This window comes from Populus euphratica, unplaced genomic scaffold (assembly GCF_000495115.2).
Source record: "Populus euphratica unplaced genomic scaffold, PopEup_1.0 scaffold47.1, whole genome shotgun sequence".
Lineage (NCBI taxonomy): Eukaryota > Viridiplantae > Streptophyta > Magnoliopsida > Malpighiales > Salicaceae > Populus > Populus euphratica.
This window is the reverse complement of record NW_011499925.1, coordinates 509,633-533,304: the sequence shown is the minus strand read 5'-3', so window position 1 is coordinate 533,304 and position 23,672 is coordinate 509,633. Positions and strand designations below refer to the sequence as shown.

Here is a 23,672-nt window from a genome sequence, read left to right as displayed (position 1 = left end):
AAATAGTTATCTTTATCAAAAAAATGTCCAAGCTTATAGTCAACATGAAAACAATTAATGTAGATGGGACGGGGATCCATTTTAAGATAAAATAAACTATAAAGCGTGTTTGCGCGCGTGCCTTGTTATAGCGGTGCAGTGGATGTTAGTGTGTTTATATTCATATTACCTGGTGTATTTACAGCTAGCGCTTTAATTATATCTCTACTGGTGCAAGCTAAGAGAACATATATATACACAGTGGAAATTTCATCCTTCAAAGCAGGTAAATCCTGGGTGGCCCAGTTCTCAGTCATTATTATTACTATGCATCGATTACCCTAATTAAGAGAAGAAGAAGAATATGGTCAGAAAATGATGCAGGATTCATTTCCTGTTCATGCACAGTTATGGCATGCATGAGTACACAAGGAAAGAAAATCAGAGCGAGATGTGAATGAATTGTTATTAAAGAATAGGCAAGGCATTTTGGAGAATCTGTATAAACAGGCTTGAAGTGGTTTCCTAGGAGCCTTGGACTATTCTCTTCCTTTCCCTCCCAGCAAACGAAAGTCAAGGAGCGATGAGAAATTTGCCTGATGATCATGAGAAGCATCATTTCGAAATCGACAAAGCAGGTAATCTACCACGTCCATCTCCTCTTCTCTCTCAGATATTGGTTCAATGCATCTGTTCATCAGGTCTTCTCTCAAATATACATGTATAGATGATCAAATCATGCAGTTTTAGCCTTATTTTGTGGATGCGTGTATGAGAAATTATTAGTTAAACAAGAAGTTGTAGGCTTCTCTTTTTACTTGAACAAGAAGTCCATCATAAAAATTATTTATGTTCCTTGACTTTGTGAAAGAGAGGAGATTAGAACAACTCTGAATATATCAACAATTACGTGCAAAAATCTGAAAGAAGATGCTTGCTTTGTAAGCATTTAATGTTTTGAGCATGCATGGTTCAGCCAGGTACGGTTGTTATGAATAATATTTTATGGCTTGTTTATGTAGAAGATGAAGTGAACGATAATCCAATTGAGGAAGTCAGGCTCACAGTTCCAATCACCGATGACACTACACAGGCAGTCCTGACAATTCGAACATGGGTTCTTGGGTTGGCAGCGTGCATCCTTCTTTCCTTTGTGAATCAATTCTTCCAGTATCGTTCTAATCAGCTATCTATCGGTTCAGTTACAATACAGATTCTTGTTCTCCCCATAGGAAAGTTCATGGCTGCAAAACTCCCAAAGAAACAAGTCTCGATCCCTTTTACAAAATGGTCATTTTCATTGAATCCAGGGCCTTTCAGCATGAAAGAACATGTATTGATCACCATATTTGCCAACTGTGGAGCCGGTGGTGTATATGCAGTGTACATTATTACAATTACGAAAGCCTTCTACCACAAAGGGCTTCATCCTGTCGCTGCTATGTTGCTAGCACAAACCACTCAGGTATAGCATATATAATTTGGATTTTATTTTTTATTCATGCAACACACACACACAGGCATACATACATACATGTCAAGAAATGTTTTCTATCTATCTTATAATGTTTCGTGGCACTTGATGCAAGTTGCTTGGTTATGGATGGGCTGGCATGTTCAGAAAAATTCTCGTGGATTCGCCTTACATGTGGTGGCCTGCAACCCTTGTCCAAGTCTCTCTATTCAGGCATGTACTACTGCGACCTCCCTATATCTTTCTTCCCTTGTATTGAAAAGACTTGTATGGAAAGTCTGTTAATTAAACACTGGAGTAATAGTGCATATATATTTTTGCAAACTGCAGGGCATTGCATGAGAAGGAAAAGAGAAAAAAGGGAGAACGTACAAGGCTGCAATTCTTTGCCATTGTCTTCGTTGCAAGCTTTGCTTACTATATTGTTCCTGGCCACTTTTTCCCTTCACTATCAGCTCTCTCCTTTGTTTGCTGGATATGGAAGCGCTCGATCACTGCTCAACAGATCGGTGCAGGGTTAAATGGTCTTGGAATTGGCTCCTTTGGTCTTGACTGGGCGACTGTTGCCTCTTTCTTGGGAACTCCCCTAGCTTACCCTTTTTTTGCCATTGTCAATACTATGGTTGGTTTCATCTTGGTTATGTATGTCCTTGTGCCCATAGCATACTGGTCTAACTTTCGTGAAGCCAAGCGATTTCCCATAGTTACCTCTCACACTTTTGATGAAGATGGTCAGATATTCAACATTACCCGTGTTCTTAATGAGAAAACATTCGACCTTAATCTAGTGGAATATGAGAATTATAGCAAACTCTATTTAAGTATCTTCTTCGCCTTCTTATATGGATTGAGTTTTGCATCTCTAACAGCTACCCTTACTCATGTTGCTCTTTTCGACGGAAAGTACGCCATCTTCCTCAACATTAATTTTATTTAATTCCAGCCTATTTAATTGTTTTTTGTTTGTTTGTTTTGATATAGAATTTTCTTTTGAGCAGAAATATCATAAAAATGTGGAAGAAGACGACAACTGCAGTGAAAGACGAGTTTAGTGATGTGCACACAAGAATTATGAAGAAGAACTATGCAGTAGTCCCTCAATGGTGGTTTACTGCCATCTTGGTTATATCACTGGCTCTTTCGCTTCTGGCTGTGGAAGGTTTTGACCGACAGCTTCAGCTTCCTTGGTGGGGACTTCTCCTAGCCTGTTTCATTGCTCTAATATTCACCTTACCCGTTGGAGTCGTTCAGGCGACAACAAACATGGTATGATCTTGTCTTTTGGGAAGAAATAGATACACACACTCCATCACTCATGAACTGTGTAAACATCTATGCAGCAAATCGGACTAAATGTGATCACAGAATTGGTTATTGGGTACATGTACCCAGGGAAACCTCTTGCTAATGTGGCTTTCAAGACGTATGGCTACATTAGCATGACACAAGCACTCAGTTTTCTCGGTGACTTCAAAATAGGGCACTATATGAAGATCCCCCCCAAATCTATGTTCATTGTACAGGTAAATCCTTATGCTCATCACCCTCTAACTAGTCTATTTCATTTAAATATAGGATACTAATTTGGTTTTATTATGTCTACAGCTAGTTGGAACAGTAGTTTCTTCCACTGTTTACTTTGCCACAGCATGGTGGCTTCTCTCATCTGTTGAAAACATCTGCAATCCAGACTTGCTTTCTGATGGGAGTCCTTGGACCTGTCCTGGAAGCGATGTCTTCTACAATGCTTCAATCATCTGGGGAGTAGTAGGACCTCTAAGAATGTTCACAGACAAGGGAGTCTACCCGGAGCAGAACTGGTGGTTCCTCATTGGTTTCCTTGCCCCAGTTCCAAAGTGGTTTCTCGAGCGCAAATTCCCCGAGAAAAAATGGATCAAGTTGATTCACATCCCCCTTATCCTTAGTGCCACAGCATCCATGCCATCAGCAAAAACTGTGCACTACTGGTCGTGGGCATCTGTTGGATTTATCTTCAACTACATTATTTACAGGAGGTACAAGGGATGGTGGGCTAAGCACACCTACATCTTATCAGCTGCTTTGGATGCTGGTGTTGCTTTCGTGGGAGTTATCCTTTATTTTAGCCTTCAATCCAAGGATATCTATGGCCCAGCTTGGTGGGGTGCTGACAATTCTGACCATTGTCCATTGGCGAAATGCCCTACAGCACCGGGGATCAAGGTCAAGGGATGCCCTGTTCTCTAAGAAGATTGTGAAATTCTACTTCTTTTAAACTATAGGAATTTGCCCAAGGAAACTATAGAAATTCCCGGATTTCTCCACCCTTGTTCTGTAAACTTTTAATTACGTTCTCCCTTTCAATCCCTGTTTTCTTTGTTCAATCTCGTTGCTGTTGCTTTGAATCCTGTTAATAAATTTACATATGCTGGCCGCTGTGTGGTGTATTGCAAACTATGTTAGCTTCTCTATGAATTTTCGAAAAAGTATACTGAAGCACTCATGCTCCTGCACCCGAGATCATTCGTTTAATGGCCCAAGCACTCGTCATTCTCATTTTGTACAGCCCTGATGCCATCAAGAGCAGCTCCTTCAAAAATAAAAATAGCAAAATGTGTCAAGCCACCTTGAGCATATTCGATTGCATAACGTAGGCAGGCAGCTCTCTTTGCTTCTGCCAAAGCCAAGCCTTCAATATTTTGGGTCGTGCGAGGCACATTTGTATAATGGCATTTTTTTTCTGGTGTCGCCTTGAGGTTATACTATTATTAATTAATCTTGATCAATTTTATTCTTGAATTATTATATTTTAGATAAATACTATCTTTTTATTTTATTTGACCATTAAAACTAATAAAAAATATCTTTTAAAAAATTCATTATTTTGGTATTTGTCATTGAGATTTTTTCATAAATATTATTGAAAATTCAATCCATTTTCATAAATAATTTCAAAAGTTTTGAAAGTTAAAAATTATTTTTTTAATTTTCTAAACAATAAAAATGTAATAAATTATGGAAAAATAGAAACAAACTAAATCATATCAATTTTTTATTGGAGTACCAATGATGTAAATGAATTTATATAAGTGATTTTAGTGTGATTCTCAAAACTTTGCATATATGATTTTCAAAATTAACCTTTTTTTCAAATGCTTGCAAATATTTTGAGAGTTTTGTTATTCTAGGACTAATTCAAATTAAGTGTGTCCCTAACAAATAATACAAATTAAGTCAAATAAATATAATAACCAATAATATAATTAAAACATTTAAAATAACTAGGTAAAGCAAAAAAATTGCAAAAGATTTTTAATGTGATTTAACAAATTTATTTTCACACCTCAACTTAATATTCACTTCTTCTATGATAAAAACATCCATTTATAAAAAAATTGTAAAGTTGGCATGACAAACATAAACCAAAAAAATCTTTATTGATTCTAGTATAATTACTGGTATAAATGTTTCTTCATGATCAATAGCTTTTTCTTGATTATATTCTTTGGCAACTAGACTAACTTTGTTTCTTACTATTATTCCATGTTCTTCAACTTTATTTCTAAACACCCACTTAGTTCTAGTAATTGAATGATTGTTAGGTTTATAGAACAATTCCCAAACATCATTTGTTTTAAATTAGTTTAACTATCTTGCATGTATAAAATCCATTTTTACCATTTTCAGCATCTATAAATGATTTATATTCTATATGAGAAATAAATACATAATGATCACTTATATTTCTAAGAGATACTTGAGTTTTAGTATCTTAAAAAGAATTACTAGTAATTAAATCAGAAGGGAGAGAGCCTACATACATTAACTCCTATAATGGCAAAAAAGAGTTACTTATCATTTCTTATTGATTGTTTGTGCTTGATTGATTTTTATCTATTCCTTCATTATTAGCCTCTATGAGGGTCTTATCATTAAAACTCAAATGTTGAACACTTTTATTAATGACATCTAGAATCTCAATAATTTTTTTTAGTTTGAGTTTCCTCAAAGACAATATACATGGATTCTTGAAGACAAAGTGTTTTATTATTGTAAACTTTATATGCTTTGCTTAAGAAATAAAAGACAAGAAAAATTCCAAATAGACCTTGAATCAAATTTGTCTAAATTATCCTTGGTGTCGAGAATAAAACAATTTGAATAGATTTTTTTGAAATATGAGATGTTGGGTTTCCTTTTTCGACAAAGCTCATAAATAGTCCTTTTCAACTCCAATATCAAGATAACATGATTTAAAATATACCAAGAGGTGTTTACAGCTTCTAGCAAAAAAAAAAAAAATTTAGGACCATCAAATTCATTTAACATTGTTCTTGCAATTTCTTAAAGAGACTGATTTTTTCTTTTCATAACCCCATTTGGTTGGGGAGTTCCAGGTGTTGAAAAATCATGATGGTATCAATTTTCTTCACAAAACGATTCAAACAAATCACTTATAAATTCACCTTATGATCATTCCATATGTTTATAATAGAAAAACCTTTTTTCAACCTTTTTTGAATACTTTACAAATTCATAAATAGTTTTATCTTTTGATTTTAAAAATAAAATCCATGTACATTGATTGGTACTTAAAAGTGTATTTTTAGCAAGGTTTTTGTATCATCATTTTGCACTTGAAGTGTCAATAACTCCTCAACTAAAACATATTTTATAATAACATATCTAATAATATAAGATATCTTTAATTTGTGGTAAATATTCATTTTCAATGTAGGCCTATAAAATAAATAAAAGGATTGATTGATAAGTTTAAGAACTGAAATTGAAAGGACAAAGAGATCGCCAAACTTAGAAAAGAGATGTCAGTGCAGTCCAAAGCGGAACACTGTTCGGTTATTGGATCATATCTAGAGCTATAGATCTTGAATTTAGGTTTATTTTATACGAATGAAAAGATAAGATATAGGCCTACAACTTTCATAAGAGCCCAAGATTTAGAAAAGGCTATTTTCAAGTCGAAATTGTAACAATAATGAAGAAGTCTGAATCTATCCTGCAGCCCAAACACTGTTAAGTGTTTGGCCTATATCTAGAGTTTCAGAAGTATAAATGACCTTCATTGTTTTTCCTGAAAAGTTGAGATAATTTCCTACAACTTTCATGTGTTCAAGTGATTCCAATTCTAGACAAGAGAAAATAAGAATTGTCACCAAGTCAAGAGTTGGCCACTCACTTATCAATTAATCATCAAATCAATAGTTTTCAATTTTGGCTTATAAAAGAAGGCATTTGCCATTCATTTAGGCATCTTAGTGTCCAGATCAAGATCAAGATCATGCTCTTGCTTTCTTTCTTTGTATTGCTTAAGTTTTGCTTTCATTAATATTAATTTTATGCCTTTCATTTCATTTCCTTTGCTTAGTTAACTTTTATTTTATTTATGTTCTAATATTGTTTATTTGTAGTAGTAGTAGTATTTAGTATTATTATTGTTATTATTATGGATTTGTTGTTATTGTGTTATTGTTATTTATAATTTATACAATTAATCTCCTTGTGGTTCGATCCTAGTATTGTTGAGTTATTTACCACTTCGACACTCCTGCACTTGGGCGAAGACATCAATCTTTTGATCGTGTCATACATCTAGTTAAGTCATTAATAATCATAAACACAAATCTATTTCCATTTATACTTCTAGTTCTAGTTGGTCTAAATAGATCAATGTATAGAAATTCTAAAGGTTTTTTGATTGAGATGTGATTCTTGCTTTTAAATGATGTTTTTACCTGTTTGTCTATTTGATAAGCATCATTTAATTTTTCTTTCTTAAAAGCTATACGAGGAAGATCTTTTATTAGATCATTTTTAACTAGTTTAGAAATAATATTCATGTTTATATGACATAGTCTTCTATTAAAAAAACTATTATCAATGTTAGAAATAAGACAAATTTGTATCCTCATGCATGCATTAATCTTAATTTTATAGGCATTGCCTTTTCTATTTCCTATATAGATTACTTTGTCATTTTTAAGAATGAAACATGTATGGTAAAAAAAACATTTATAACCTTTATAACATAGTTGAATAATACTAAACAAATTATGTTTTTAAGCTATTAATAAGAAATACATTTTCAATTAAGGGTGAAGATTTCCCTTCAATATTACCAACTCTAATGATTTTACCTTTTAAGTTGTCTCTATGTTTAAAAACAATAAATCATCTCCAGTCATATGTCTTAAGCAAATACTATTTAAAAACTACTCTCCATGCTCTTTTGATTAGTACATACAAAAATCAAGAAGAAGCTTTTGATATTCATACGTTCTTAGAACTTTTATGGTTAGAAGTGGTTTTTTTTTAACCCAAGTTATATTACAAACTTTATACTTCTTAATAGGATATGCATAAATCAAATGACCTATAACTCTAGAATAATTTCACTTATGGTAAGGTTCATATAATTGTTTGGCTTTAACAAAATATTTTTTATTTGCTTTTAATTCTTTTTAGGTTGGTAACCTAAATCTATTTTTTTTTTTTAAAAAAAACACATTTGGCTAGAGAGCATGTTTTCTAGAATCTTAGAGCCTTATATGAATTTAGCTAAGATAGTGTTCAACTTATCTACATTTTCTTTCGAGGATTTATTTTCACTCTCAAATTGATTCATCTTATCAATATCATTAATGAAAATGCAAGGTTTCTTTTTCAAAGCGTTTTTTTCCAACAAGTAATCATGCATAGTTTCATTTCAATATATTATATTTAGAACTTAACTTTTTTAAATTCATCATATAAAGATTTAAATGCATTATATAATTCATTATAGGTAGGGTTAGATTCATTATCTAAAGATTGTACCTTATTTTTGCTTTCTATTGTTTTGAATCGCATGTTTGTAATGTGTTATTCTTTATCACTTAAACTAGAGCCTGAATCATCACTCCATATGGATTTAATTGCTTTTTTTTTTTTGTGATGATGGTCCTGCCTTTTGTTTTGAATAAGTGGACAATTTAACTTGATGTGTCCTGTTTTGTTACTCTTGTAACATTTAAAGACTTCCTTGCTTAATTCTTTCTTGTTTTCATCCTTTTTTAAGTTTGAAAATCTTTTATTCCCTTATTTTTTCTTAGAAAATTTTAAAATTGCTTTGTAATTAGAGCAATATCCTCTCCAATGTCTGTATCATCATCATTATTATTATCATCAACTTCAATATAATGAATAATTTTGAATGCCAAATCCTTCTTTGACTTTTCTTATTGTTCTTGTTTCTTTATTGCAATTTCACGTGTCATCAAAAAACCAATAAGCTTTTCCAATAGAAGTTTAGTGAGATCCTTGGCTTCTCGAACAACCATCACCTTTTCTTCATAAGTTTATTTTCAGTAGGGACCTAAGAATTTTACGTATAATTTTAGCCTTAGTATAAGTTATACCAAAAGCATCCAAACTATTAGTTATTGTAGTCATTTTAGTAAATATACTAGTTATGGATTCACTAGGAAACATTTTGAATAATTCATATTCATGAACTAACATATTAATTTTAGGTTTTTTAACTTGGTTAGTTAAAATCTTTAATTTTAATTGGTTTATAAGGACCATTCTCTATGGATAATCATAAATCATAATTAATAGATTAAAGATAAATAATAGTTCTAGCTTTCCAATACGCATAATCATTACCATCAAAGAAAGGTTTCATAGAGGTAAATGATCTTTCATTTTAGAGATTATAGCTAGTGATTATAGATAAATAATAATTTAAGCTTTGATGCTAATTATTGTTGTAGGATTAAGGCAACTATAACATCTAAGAGGGGATGAATTAAATGTATCATTAATATTAACAAATAATAAAAATTAATTCAAATAAACACAATATTAAAAATATAATTAAAGTTCTTAAAATAAATAGGTAAATGAGAGAATTTAAAAACTCAATTTTTAACATGATTTAGCAAGTCTATATTCACACCTTAAATGCCAAATCATATTTAAGTATTATATTCTTTTGCTTGTCCAAGTTGTAGAGTATAATAACAACTTGACGAATCTACACCAAGATTTTATACTACTTGAAGATGTTCTAGATTCAAGATTTTTCTTCCACTTAAAGATATATCCTTTTCAAGATTTTCTCTTGCTGAAAATACCTCACAAATGTGAAGATGTTTTTTCTAATTCTCAGGTATCTTTATATCTCAATAGGTAATACTTATAGGATTAGAAAATGTTTAAGTGTATTGAGAATGACAATGTTTATAGAGGTTTAATTGCACAAATATAAGTATAATTAAGGATTGATGATTTTAAAGTTGTTTTGCTTTAAAAATAACTGATATATGATATATGTTTGGATTTTTATATAAAATTTTAAGAATTATAGAAACTATATATATGTTTCTTGTAAAAATTAGTTGTTTATAGTTGTTAAAGTCCTATTGACAATTGAAATGATTGACTGGTTTAGATTGGTTCAGCCAATCGATCGACTGATTCCTAGAAAATTCTCATATGTTTATTATTGATAAATAAACGGTTGATCAATTCATTTGGTATCATTAAAAGGTCTACTAGTTCATACAAAATACTAGATTTATCAGTTTTAATCTAAGTGAATTCTTAAAATTGTTTATGAGGTTTTTAATCAATCCTTTCAAATGTATACAAAGTGAAGTATGTGCATTCATTTTATTTGTGCTATGAATATGAGATATACAAATTTACATAAAACACTAAAATAAATACTTAAATTATAAGCCTTCACTTTGCTTTCTTTTTTTTGGACTTCATGAAATTTTTCATTCTTATTGATTTGATCTTTATATAAAACTTGTTTAATATTTATTCTCAACCAAATATATTGTTAATCTGATTTTTTTTATTGTTATCATAAAAATATATAAAAACATAAATGTGTAACCTAAAGGTCAACAAATCTTACTAAGATAAAAACAAATAAATTTATATGATTTTCATAGAACCCAACAAAATTTGAAACCATTCCAAAATAAATTCTATTTTTTACCATTTTGTTAATATTTGATATTTAAGAAAAAATAAAAAAATGATTCTTAATCTAAAAAAATTTGAATTTAAATTGAATTTTTAATAGCATATATTAATTAGCTCAAAATATTAAAAAAATAATTTTTTTTTCTAATAAAGGTTTCATCAAACAATATGTTAGATAATTTGTGGTGTCTCCTCGAGGTTATACTATTATCAATTAATCAGTTTTATTCTTGAATTGTTATATTTTATATGATTGTTATTTGATTTTGACCATTAAAATTAAAAAAAAAATCTCTTTTAACATAATTCATATTTTGGTATTTGTCATTGAAGTTTTTTTATAAATATTAATGAAAATTCAATCCATTTTCATAAATAATTTGAATTTTTTGAAGTTGAAAAATATATTTTTAAAACAAAACAATTTAACAAATTATAAAAAAAGAAAACAAGCCAAATTATCTCAAATTGTTCTTGAGTCCGAATGATTTCATATGAATTTATATATGTAATTTCAGTGTGATTTTCAAAAGTTCAGGGTTTAAAAAATTAACCTATTTTTTAAATGTTTGCAAATATTTTAATTTGAACACTAATAAAATTTTGGACCATTCCAAAATATCTTATATTTAAAAAAAAAATTATTATTAAAACAAAAACCTTAAAAAGCTTCTTAATCTCAATTTTTTTAAAAATAAATTGATTTTTTTTAGCATATATAAAAAATGTAAGCTCAAAATTGATTTTTTTTTTTTAAAAAAAGAAGATTTAATCAAAGGACAACAATATTTACCCAAAACATATGACAACCCAGTCAAAAATCGGCTTTAAACCGAGTACTATTTGATTCAACTTGCTTCTCTCTTCACAACTTCAAGACACAATTGCCTAAAGTTCTAACCAAAACGTGTGGAAAAGATCATTAAATTTGCAGCCAACTGTGACATTGCAATTTGAGAACACTTTGTTGCTGTCGATAAATTACCAAAAATCCCTACAAGAACACTGGCCATCTCTAAAACAATGGAAACGGTTTCTGTCACGTACGATTATCTCTCGACTGACAATACCTGATATGATTTTCAAGGCAGCATGGCAGTCCTCACAAACACGGAGATTTTTCATAATCCTGATCGGTGTTCCCTCTGGCGTGGTCATTAACCCAAAAACCACAGCTAATTTCTCACTGTGACGATACAAAAATTTCTCCTTCTCCTTCTCTTCCACGTCCAACAGAACAACAGATGTCTTAGGTGCATATCCTCTACGCTTCATTTTGACCAATAGTTCGTCCCATATCTTGCTTATATCCTCAGTCTGAGGGTGTGTCTGATCTCCAGCAGCAAACTCATGAACCACTCCATTAACAGTGATTGAACTCCACCCACTTGTCTTCTTCACCCCTCGATCTTTCATCAACTTCCTCACCCTTGCTGCGTCTTCCCATCGTTCTGCTTCTGCATAAATGTTTGATATAACCACATAGTACCCATCATTAAGAGGATCCAATTCAGAAAGGTGTTTTATTGCTTCCTCAGCCAAATCAATGTTTTTGTGAACTTTGCACCCACCAAGGAGAGCCCCCCACACCACTCCATTTGGCTTAATAGGCATGCTCAATATAAACTCGTGAGCCTCTTCAAGATGCCCTGCCCTACTAAAAAGGTCAACCACGCAACCATAATGCTCAATCTGTGGAATCACACCATAATCCGCAGTCATGCTAGCAAAAAACCGACGACCCTCATCAATCAATCCTATGTGGCTACATGCATGCAAGAGCCCAATAAAAGTAACCCCATTAGGCTTCACACCTACTTTGATCATCTCAGAGAAAAGACACAGAGCTTCCTCTGCTTGCCCATGCATTGCAAGCCCAGCAATCATTGCTGACCATGACACCACAGTCCGTTCTTCCATTTCATAAAAAACTCTTCTGGCATTCTCCAAGCATCCACATTTGACATACATATCAATCAAGGTATTACAAACATGAACATTTCTCTTAAACCCACTTTTTGTCGAGTATTCATGAACACTCCTCCCAAGATCTAGATCACCTAGATCAGCACAAGCTGCAAGAACAGAAACAACAGTCACCTCATTCGGCCTCACCGCTTCATCTTCCAACTTCATAAACAAATCAATAGCCTCCTTAGGTTTGCCACACTGAACAAAACCCGAAATCATAGAAGTCCATGACCTAACATTCTTGTTAGGCATCCGCAAGAAAAAGCCATAAGCACCATCAATATCTCCCCTCTTGACCAACTGGGCCATCACTATATTCCAAGTAACAGCATCTCGTTGCGGCATTTTCTCAAACAACAACATAGCATCACCCGTCTCCCCACACAGACCATACAAATTCAAGATCATATTTTGCAAGAACAAATTTGAGCCAAAACCAAGCTTCTGAAGAAGCCCATGAATGATTTTACCATTCACAACATCAGATAGTTTCAGACACGCTTTAAGGACAAAAGAACAAGTGAAAGTATCAGGCAAGACATCAAACAAACGCATTTGATAAAACAACAAAAGGGCATTAGAAGGGCAATCGCCCTCAGCAAAACGTATTAAACAAGAATTCCAAATGGGAGTTTGAGGTATTTCAAGGAGATGAGAAAAGATTTGGTGGGCATAAGAGAAGGAAGGGGAGAGAGCACAAACAAAAGCAACTTTGGTTAAAGGGAGGATAGAGAGAGGAGTGTTGGTTTTGATAAGGCGGGCATGGAGTTGTTTTAGCTCAAGCGGAGTGTTGAAATTGTGGATCAGACGATCATTATTTTTGAGGTTTTGGAAAGTGGGGGCAGGTGTTGGGAAACAGTGAAGGGAAGAAGATAGAGAGGAAGAGGACATCATTTCCTTTTCCACTTTCAGTTCATATTCACATGTTATTCTTCTTCAAACCTTTCTTTGGTCTGTGAGGGTGCTTTATATTTTATTTTATTTTATTTTGCTCTCTCTCTCTCTCTCTCCCCAAAATTTCTTTAAGTGAAAATGTAACTTCAGCAGGTTCTAAACCTGCTTCCTAAAAATTTCTATTTTAATTACTATAAATTTTTTTAAAAACATTTACTATTGTTAATTTCAGAATTTTTAAAAATTACTGTAAACTAATCCAAATATTTATAATTATAAATTAAAAAATTCTTTAAAAAAATTAAACCCTGAACTCTTAATTTTATTGATTGTATTCCACATCAGGCAATAGTATCTCCTATTCATTCTTCATTACCAACTGTTGAAATGATTTCGGATGTTAGTCTTATTTTTTATGTTTGTGATGTAAAAAACAATGCTTGCTAATATATTAAATTGTGTTTAATACTTTCAAATTTGTTAAAAAAATAAATTTAACATAACTTTCATAAAACAGTTTTTATATGTTTTTTAACTTGATTCCATAAAATTCTATTTATTTTAATATATTTTTAAATAAAAAACACTTTTAAAAAACAATTACAACCAAACATTTTATATATAATTTACTACACATGAACCTTAACTATAATACACGTATGTAAATCCAATTATTTACATCTAATCACACTTTTTTCGTACCACAAAAACTACTCAAAAAAACAATCGTATCATCAAAGCAAGGCTTTGGCAATAGCTACTACGTCAAATGGTATTGGATTTCTTGAGGCTTACCTTTCTAGAGTGATTGGAGTATATGATTGGAGTATATAGCTCTTCCGAAAACCATACAATTGAGATGAAGTGGTGGGAGGCACTACCCCCACATCGCCTAGTAGCATACTAATTGGCCCTTTTTCTAGCCTTACCTCCCCAATACAAAGATTCCCTTTGAATTAAATTGTATGAAGGCTAATGCTTTGCCCTCAAGATCGCACAACGAGCTTCCAATGAAGAACAGATCACATGATATAGCATCAATACAAGAACTCTAAGGGAATCACCTAGCAAACTACATATCCAGTCTATTTGACGAGGAAAATTAGAGATTAAACAGATAGTAGTGATGTATCTATGGAGAGGGGCAGCCATTCCACTTTTAAAACTCTGAACTTCAACACAGTAATACTTATCAGAAGAAAATATCATGTTCCTTATCTGGGAAACTTCACAATTTAACACAGATATATCACTGCAAAATTTTCTTATTAATGGCAACCACAAGCCCAATACTCATCCGAATCATTAACATTTAAATTTCGTCTGGTCTACATGCACGGCTGGGGCCAACCTTACTTGAAGAGTTCTGGATTCAGCCAGTCCCTGCAAATACAAAAACAAATTGCTGATATGATTTCTATGAATAAATAAGGTGCAAAGCAGTGCCTGATGCTAAACTTGTCTGCATGTATATGAAAACAGAAGACACCATTCACTCACACTCACACATGGATAAGATGCTTACTTGGTAATGTCATCGAGGTGGTCATCAAAGTCCACCACATCCTCCCACTTCTTCGATGAAATATAATCCAATAGAACAGCATTTGCAGCTGGTTCCTTAGTTGTCAATTGGCAGCCTCCATCTGATCCAGCTAGCTTCCAGTTCTTGGATGCATCCCTTGTATAAAGCTAGTACAAGAAGGGAACAAATGTACTTAGTCGCTTGACTGAAAATTCATTAAATGGGGGCTAAATTGGGCAATTAGAAAAGTAAACATAAAAAATTAACAGAATAACACCGTTTGTAAATGTTATGGCAAAACAGCACACTTTCACCTTGTCGCATTTCAAAAGTGCGGCATTTACTTTTACTAAATGTCGTTATTCCTAAACGTGACAAGGTAGTTGTCAAGCTGCCAAGTAACAACATTTAGTAAATTTAGCGCTTCTAAAGTGCAATAAGGTAAAAACCAATCAACCAGTTCTTAATGGTTAGTAAAACTGATCGACTAATTCTGAAAATAACATAGAAAATCTCAAAACTACCAAAAACAAGAGGCCTTGGCGAGATTTTTTATATCTAGATATCCGATGGTCCCTGTAGCGACACAATAGCTGCTATAGAGAATACAACTTCTGAGAACTCTTATAAAAATCTAAGCGCGATCCAACAATCGAATAAAATTTTATGGTTTTTTTAGCCGTTATTCTGGTCTAACGCGACCAGACCTCTTCTTGGGCCTAAAACTGTCCCAATGATCATAAATACATCTGTTAGGATATCCACATAATCTGATTGAGGCAGATCCTCATTTAGTTATGACAAACCCACACCTAACTGTTTAGAATTACCTGTTATCACAAGCTTGACTACATCATTGACATTGAAAAATAAAGAACAACTACTATATGAATAATAACTTTCTATTATTTTAGCTGTAGTCTATTTTAGAGTTTACAAGACAGATGTATATTTTGACTCAAAGAACATATTTGAAAAAAAAATTCATTAAATAATGGTTTTTATGTGGAATGATTGACCTGTTAATACAACTGGATCAAACAGGGCGACTGGTTGAATCAAATGATTAGACTTTCACCTTGTCCCACTTCAGAAGCATGACAAGGTGAAAGTATGCTATTTCACCGAATCCTTTTCAAATAGTGTCATTCTGACAATATTTAACATTTATTGTGCCAATTTGACAAAAGAACCTTAAATGGGACCATCATGCTAGGGTTCATCTATCAATTAGTGAGTGGTATGAGGTAATGGTGGCGCTATGGTAGGGGAGTGAGATTGTTTAATTTTTTAACACAGCAGTGAACTATTACAGGATAATCACAAAAGTAACTGTCGGAATGCTAACAAAGGAGAAACCAAGAAATAAATGAAATCTCAAAAGAAAAGTTCAAACAGATAACCACACCAAAAACATGTCATGTTGCTGATGGCATGAAAAAGACCTTAGATCAGTAAACACATAGACAAGTAACTTGTTGCATATCTGTAAAAGGTAACTTAACGGATGATCATTGATATTTCAACATATATATAAATCACTAAATATGGATAAACAATTAATTCTGGCATGTAAGTAGAGTTATAGTTATTATCAATAGAGCCATTAACTTCTATCAGACCACAGAGCAGCAATGGAGAGATCACAATAGAGTTTAAAAGATAGTTGAAGAGAAGTATTGATGCCCCCAACACAAGGTAATTTCAAGCTTTACACAGATGCTACTATCTTCTCTGATGCTCAGAAAACAGGAATGATGCGCAATTCATGAGCACAAGGTTCTTAAGCTAGTCAAAACCAGAGGAGCACAAGCAAGATGATTCCAGAAATAGGAGAAGCAATGGCAATTGCATTTTGGAATCCACAGAGTAAGAAATGCAGATTACACAAGCCTCCTGGTGGGAAATGATTTTGTAATAGTTGATGCACAACAAGGAATAACTATCAATTAAATTCACTCTATTGATAGAGTACATCGTGTGTTGCCTGGCTCCCTGGAACTTTTACAGGATTCTAATTGCAAATGGGAAGCCAATGGAGTGACTTTTTTGAGAATCAGCATGCACACCATTGAGATTCAGACAACACATTGTTTTTGTACCTCATGTAATGAGAGGTCTACTTTCCTGAAAAGAGTATATCAAAGTCACAAATGCTTAGACACACAAGTTTATTTTGTTCACAGTTTTGGACCTAATTTTCCCACATGGATCTTTTTCCAACTGTTATTCACCAGAATTAAATGGAATCAGTTTTTTATTGCTCCTTATCCTGGCAAGAAGTAGACCTTGTCAAAACCCATTGGAGGTATAACTCCCTCCCTATCAAACACAGGTGTGTGCAGCCACATTGAGAACACAATATACCTCAATTGGACAGGAACTCTCCACTAAATCAAGTCCCAACTCCATACAGTTTTTGAAAACAAGACGGAGACCTCACAAATCAAAGATCAGATTCGCAGATGCTTTAGACGAACAAGGATTGATGCATGCAGCTATATGGTGGGTTAGCACTGCATTACAAAATGATGACTAAATTCTCAAATGTAGGTGATACAAGAACTAGGATGTTATGAATCATGACATCCTGCTACTGCAACTGACTAAGCAACATTATTCATGCTCATCTCCTGATATGCCTGCTCTTTTGCACCAAGCATCATGTTTATATTACTCAAACTTCACCATGATTACATATACAGCCCTCTAGCCATTTCCCCAGTACTTCTTTCCTTAAACCATCACGTTCTCCTTTCCCTCTTTATGACTGATCTGTCTAGCAGATAATAAACAATATGCTCCTTCAACTCCTATTCTTGGCATGTATTCTATCAAGCACATCAAAGCCATGTAACAACCATTTCCCTTCTTCCCAGAACAATCCAGCACAGTCCCTTCTCACAGATGTTGCTTCCTTAATCTAACTAACTATCCACATTGGATCTTCATTCATGCAATTAACTACACTCAATTCTGCCATCAATTCAAATGCAATCACCTACTACAGTTCCCAATTTGTTTAACTCTAACCAGACCATTTCTAAGCTCATTAGAAAATTAACACCCCAATTGTTATTGGACCAAATTTTCCTTAGATCCTTTTGTGATTACAAACTAGTAAAATTAGATACAAATGCAAACCGAGGCCTTGATGTTCAAGAAACAGCTAATACTAGAAACAATGTCCAAATACTAACATATCAGGGACCCAAGTTGTCCATACAAATACTAACATATCAGGGACCCAAGTTGTCCATAAACCATAACACAGAACAAATTCTCACACAGCACAACCCTCTCTTTTATATTGATGGTTATGTAGTGATGCCAAGTCAAGCGGCTCATGAATGTGTTAGACTAGGCTTTAGCTCTCAGGATAAGAAACTGTTCTTAGAGACTATGCCTGGGGTTATCAACACTGATGTAAATCATTAGAATTTGAAATGGAAGCCTGTGTTTCTATTTGAGAGAGAGAGAGAGTTCTTGGGGCAAGGTTATGCATACATTGAAATAGGAGAGCAAAAAGCATCAGACATCAAGTATAGTAGACTGGTAGGCTTACAGAAAACTTCACGTTGATTTGCATTTCTTTCATTGTCACAATGTGCAACAGCATTTTTAGACACCCCACAGTGCTCTTCAATTAGTCTTACAGCTATCATCAAAATCAAATATTTTTCGAGACTCATAAAGACTAATAAATTATTATTCCCCTAGAGTTCATGCCACTAGATGTCATGTCAGCTCGAAGATTTTTGAACCTACATTGCCAGATGAGTAACACCTTGCAACCAATTCCAAGCTAGATTTATCTCCTCCCCCTCCTTCCCTCCCAAACAGCCCAAATCACTAGATAAAACACCATGAAACACAACATAAATTGGATTAATTCATTTGTTGCAGAATAAATCATAGGCATGCCATTGACCCTTGGCAAAGTGGACATAAACTATCGTCCTATCTGTGGATATATCAAAAGCAGTGGTTCTAAAGCCACTCAAAAGGTTTTAGTAGAATAATGTAATATTTGGAAGACATTTATAATCTGAAACATCTAATGTTTGCTGGGAACATTTAGCAAGTGGTGGTTCCATCATAAAAGAGCCTTTGGTTGGCTATGCAGTGACTGAGAAGATAAATTACGCAAGACAAAGCTACTAACCTGCATAACAGGGAGCCAATCTTTCCCCTTTGGCAAAGCTTCAAGCTTTTTGTTATCTAACTGCATAGAAAAGGTTCAAAATGAAAGCCCGCAAGAAACAACAGACAAGAGCATCATCATCTACAACAGAAAGAATACATACCAAAAGAATGGCAGCTTGGGGAAAGTAGCGATAGATGTGATCGCCAATATTCTTTGCAACATTACCAAGCTCCACATCATCAGACCTCTCATTTGCGTGAAAGTAACCCACTATACCCAAACCTCGAGCGCTATAATACTCCTCTATCTATTCACAAATAATTCAAGAAACCCATTTTTTTTTTTAGAAAAAAAAATTCAACATTCTCATCTCATAAGTATAAATCAATCCCTGAACTTTTCAAATTATAACTAATAAGTACATGTTAATTACATTGAATTAACAAAGGATCTTACTTAATTAACCAAAAATGAAAAAGAAAATATTGATTGCTAGTAGTTTACCATGATGAGAGAGATCTCGAGGGGAGGCAGGAGACCTAGGTGGTTGTGGAACAGAGGAACAGAGTCGATGATCTGGACAACATCGTCACAGGAACTGCCAACGAAAACCCCGTTGACGGCGGAGGTTTTGTGCTTGAGAGAGTGGAGTACTAGTTTTATGTATGCATTTTGTGAAATCTCGTATCTCAATTCACCACCACTACCACCCATCGTATTTTTCCCTTCTCAATTCGAGAAAATTGTCTCGTATCTTAGCTGGGTTTGTCTGTCTATCGCTGAGTCTCAGTTCTCCAACTCTTTAGCATCTCGTAATCCGTCTTGGCTTAATTCTTCGTATTAGGTGTTTTTTCACAACATGTTACAACTATATATTTTTTTATTTTTTTTATTTTAAAAAATATATTTTTATATGATTTTAATTAACTAATATTAAAAATAAATTTTAAAAAATAAAAAATAAATTTTAAAAACAATATCTATTACATCCTTAAATAAAAACATAATCTCTTTTTAAACTATATAATTTCATCTAAACTATATAATTTAGATGAAAGTATATAATTTAGATGGAAATCAAAACCTAATAACTTAAACTTATTCATGATTCAATCCCAATATTAATTCTAACCTAAACCATAATCCATATCAAATTTAGCTCAAACTTCAAATATCTCAAATAATTTTCTATATGCATCTTAATATAAATAACAAATCTTGAATATCATTGACTTAAATCCTAATGTATCCCAAACTCTAATAATAGCCTAGTCATAATTAGAAATACCTCAAACTTTGTTTTACACCAACTTGAACCCTAATTGTTATAAACCTGCCCTTAACCAAGGTCCCAAAGAAACCTAAATTGCTCTAGTTGACTCTTTAACTCTTTAGACCAAATCTTAATTTTTATGACAAACTCTTACACATCCTAGTTTAAGGTCCCAACTTAAATGCTAAGTACTCTAGTTTGGATTTTAACTCGAACTTTATGCACCTAAAAGAAAGTCTTGGCCTAAATTTCGACTATTCTGAACTAAATTCAAACCAATTTTTGGTCACTTCGAACCAAGTGTAGGTCTAGACCCTAGACACCATATACATGGTTTAAAACTAAATCTTAAACCTTTTAACCCAATTCCTTACCTAAACCGCAAACTTGGTCCTAACTAAATTTCGAGACCTCAAACCTAGTTATAGCCTAAATGCTTGAGCACACTAAACAAGCTCTTGAATTGAATATGAGGCACCCTACACCAAGTCTTAGCTATAACTCGAGATATAATCCACTAAAAAATTTGAAATCATTTTTTTTATATTTTCTTTTCAAATATTTGAAAAATAAAAACAAAAAACAATATCAAATACCTTCATTTTTAATACTAGACTCTCTTGAAAGTCTAAAACAACACCTAAAAGAAGGTGAATTAGGTTTTAATTGAATATTTGATACTTTAAGAAATTTAATAATTTTAAAGCTTCAGATTTTATATAACAAATATCAAATATGAAACGCACAAATAAAATGAGATAAAGATCAAGAGAGATATAACAAGTTTCTAATGCTTTGAACAATCACCTACTTTACTCGTTAGACTATTATTCAAATATTCACTATTAACTCGTGATTTTCTTAACAAGTGGGACCTTACCGAGACATTGATTTTTTGTTTTGTTTTATGGGAATAAGATTACAAAACCTTTCACTCATAATCTTTCTTTAAGATCAAGATCTTAACTTTTCAATGATTCATAACCAAATATTTTTTTTAAATAATTGAAGTGCTACTTGCACTTTCACAATAGATTTTCTCTCTTAAGGATTTTTCAATAAATATAATAGATTGAACTCATATCTTTATGAATTATAATTTATATCAAGAATGTGGGAGGGATGATTGATGCAAATAAAGTTTAAAATTTTAAGAGGATTATAAAAATAATAAAAGCTTTTAAATTAAAGAGTTTATAAGCATAAAGTGTTGTAAGGTAATTTAAATGAGGTGAAAAAAAGTTGTATTTTTAGGTGAAAATCATTGCATAGCCATTACTCTTATTAAGAAAGATAGAGTAAAATATTTTGAATTTTTAATGTATTCTTCCATCTATTAAAAAAGACTATAACACATTTTTAAAAGAAAATAAGTTTCACAAGAGCTTTTGAAAGTACAATAAATTAACTGTTGAAAGTAAAATAAGTTAAGAATAACTCTTTCAAATTAGTTAAAAATAAAATAGTATGATCAAAGTGTAAAACATCATTTATTAAATTTATGTAATCTAGTTAAAAATAATTCGAGTGATAACATCAAAATATATTATAAAAGATTTTTTTATGAGGTATTTTTCACAATGTATTGATTTCGATAATGATAAAATTTTTGGATAATAAACTTGGCAATGAAAATATATTTTGTGATGCCAAATTAAATTATATAAAGACTTGATTATATGAATTTAAGTTTAAACATCTTCAAATCAAGATTGCGTTCAAGGAGTTCATTTTGATTCTATTTGATAAGAAGAAATTCCTATAATATTAAAACTTTTGATACACCACTAGTTAAAATATCATGTTGATTAGAACTTACAAGTGTATTTTTATCAAGGTTTTATATCATCATTTTGCACTTGAAGTATCAATAACTCCTTAACTAAAGTATGTTTTATAATAACATATCTAATAATATAAGATACCTTTAATTAATGGTAAATGTTCATTTTAAATGTAGGCCTATCACATAAATAAAAAGATTGATTGATGAGTTTAAGAACTAAAATTGAAAGGACAAAGAGGTCGCCACACTTAGAAAAGAGATGCTGGTGCAGTCCAAATCAGAATACTATTCTGTAATTGTGTCATATCTAAAGCTATAGATCTCGAATTTAGGTCTACTTTATATGGATGGAAAGGTAAGACATAGGCCTACAACTTTTATATGGAGCCTAAGATTTAATAAGGTCATTTTCAAGTCCAAATTGTAGTAACAATGAAAAAATCCGAATTGGTCCTACAGCTCGAAATCTCAATATGAACTTTAATCTTTGATGCTAACATGTTTTGTATTTGTTATCTTGTTCACTCTTTAATACTTTGCTTGTTAAATGACTAATCTAGATTTATGTTGTATAACACTTGGTACAACAAATGCTTGACACTTTCATAACCCATATTGTATGGTATAACCGACACGTGAGTTATGAAAGAAACTTAATTTGTTGTTAACATAAGCTATAAGCATGAATACCTAATAGTATTTACAAGTATTAGCATTATTCGAATAAGATAACTAATGTAATCATGTTAACAATTTATAATCTGATTGGAACCTCCTTTGTGTGTGGTTTTTATTTGAGTAATAAGAGTTTATAATATACTTATTTGGCATACCATTAGTGGATCCTCTAACCTTGACATTTGTTGTTATTATTGTTTAATCCTTACGTTAATCTTCCATCTCAAAGTTTTTATCAACTTCTTCTTCTTCTTCTTCTTATATTATTACTATTACTACTACTATTATTATTACTACTATTGTTATTATTATTGTTACTATTGTTGTTGTTGTTGTTGTTGTTATTGTATTATTGTTATTTATAATTTATATAATTAACCTCCCTATGGTTCGACGCTGGTCTTGTTAGATTATTTTTTCCTTTGATACTCCTACACTTGAGAGAAGACATGAATCTTTTAGTCATGTCATATGTACTACTATGCAGAGCAACTTATCAAAAAGTATGTGTAAGTGTGAGAAAATATTTTTTTTAATCATAATTACTTGAAATTTTAAAATTCTATGTTTTAATAACAATTTAATTTTATAAAAATGTCAGCAACAATTATATGAATAAACACAAACATACAAATATAAAATACTCACTTAAGGAACAAAACAAAGATTGTTTTGAATTATTTGTGTTAAAATCCATAACTCTATCTAAAAGAACTAACTTTTTTATTAAAACATCTCATTAGAAAACACTTTAGATTTTTAAATATCATCTCATGCATTAATGATTAGTACTTAAAAGTGCATTTTTATCATGGTTTTATATCATCATTTTGCACTTGAAGTATCAATAACTCCTTAACCAAAGCATGTTTTATAATAATATATCTAATAACCTAAGATACCTTTAATTTGTGGTAAATATTCAGTTTAAATGCAGGTCGATCACATAAATGAAAGGATTTATTGATG

At 32.0% G+C, this 23,672-nt stretch overlaps 2 protein-coding genes and 1 long non-coding RNA gene across 6 annotated transcripts in view; 2 read left to right on the top strand and 1 right to left on the bottom strand.

The window, feature by feature from the left end:
• The first annotated feature begins 254 nt into the window (after positions 1-254).
• Positions 255-23,672, top strand: part of OPT1 (oligopeptide transporter 1) — a 46,828-nt gene continuing 23,410 nt past the window's right edge. The window contains exons 1-7 of one of the 4 annotated variants that reach the window (XM_011040541.1): positions 310-617; positions 1,002-1,444; positions 1,569-1,666; positions 1,784-2,356; positions 2,452-2,719; positions 2,794-2,976; positions 3,059-3,868. In XM_011040541.1, coding sequence (XP_011038843.1) covers positions 563-617; positions 1,002-1,444; positions 1,569-1,666; positions 1,784-2,356; positions 2,452-2,719; positions 2,794-2,976; positions 3,059-3,679 — 2,241 coding nt within the window. In that variant the 5' untranslated portion in view covers positions 310-562 and the 3' untranslated portion in view covers positions 3,680-3,868. Of the gene's footprint in view, positions 266-309; positions 618-1,001; positions 1,445-1,568; positions 1,667-1,783; positions 2,357-2,451; positions 2,720-2,793; positions 2,977-3,058; positions 3,869-23,672 lie in introns of those variants that run through there. The other 3 variants (XM_011040542.1, XM_011040540.1, XM_011040539.1) reach the window with 3 other exon arrangements.
• On the bottom strand, positions 14,308-19,817 carry EMB2731 (ER membrane protein complex subunit 8/9 homolog). Its single transcript, XM_011040543.1, has 5 exons — positions 19,471-19,817; positions 19,127-19,273; positions 18,985-19,044; positions 14,820-14,986; positions 14,308-14,677 (listed from the first exon to the last, which is right to left on the bottom strand). Exons 1-5 carry the CDS (start codon positions 19,678-19,680, stop codon positions 14,647-14,649), a joined length of 615 nt encoding a protein of 204 aa, XP_011038845.1. The 5' UTR covers positions 19,681-19,817; the 3' UTR covers positions 14,308-14,646.
• On the top strand, positions 15,003-18,127 carry LOC105135595 (uncharacterized). The gene is made up of 2 exons (XR_844201.1): positions 15,003-18,019; positions 18,056-18,127. It is a non-coding gene; the product is annotated as an uncharacterized LOC105135595 (long non-coding RNA).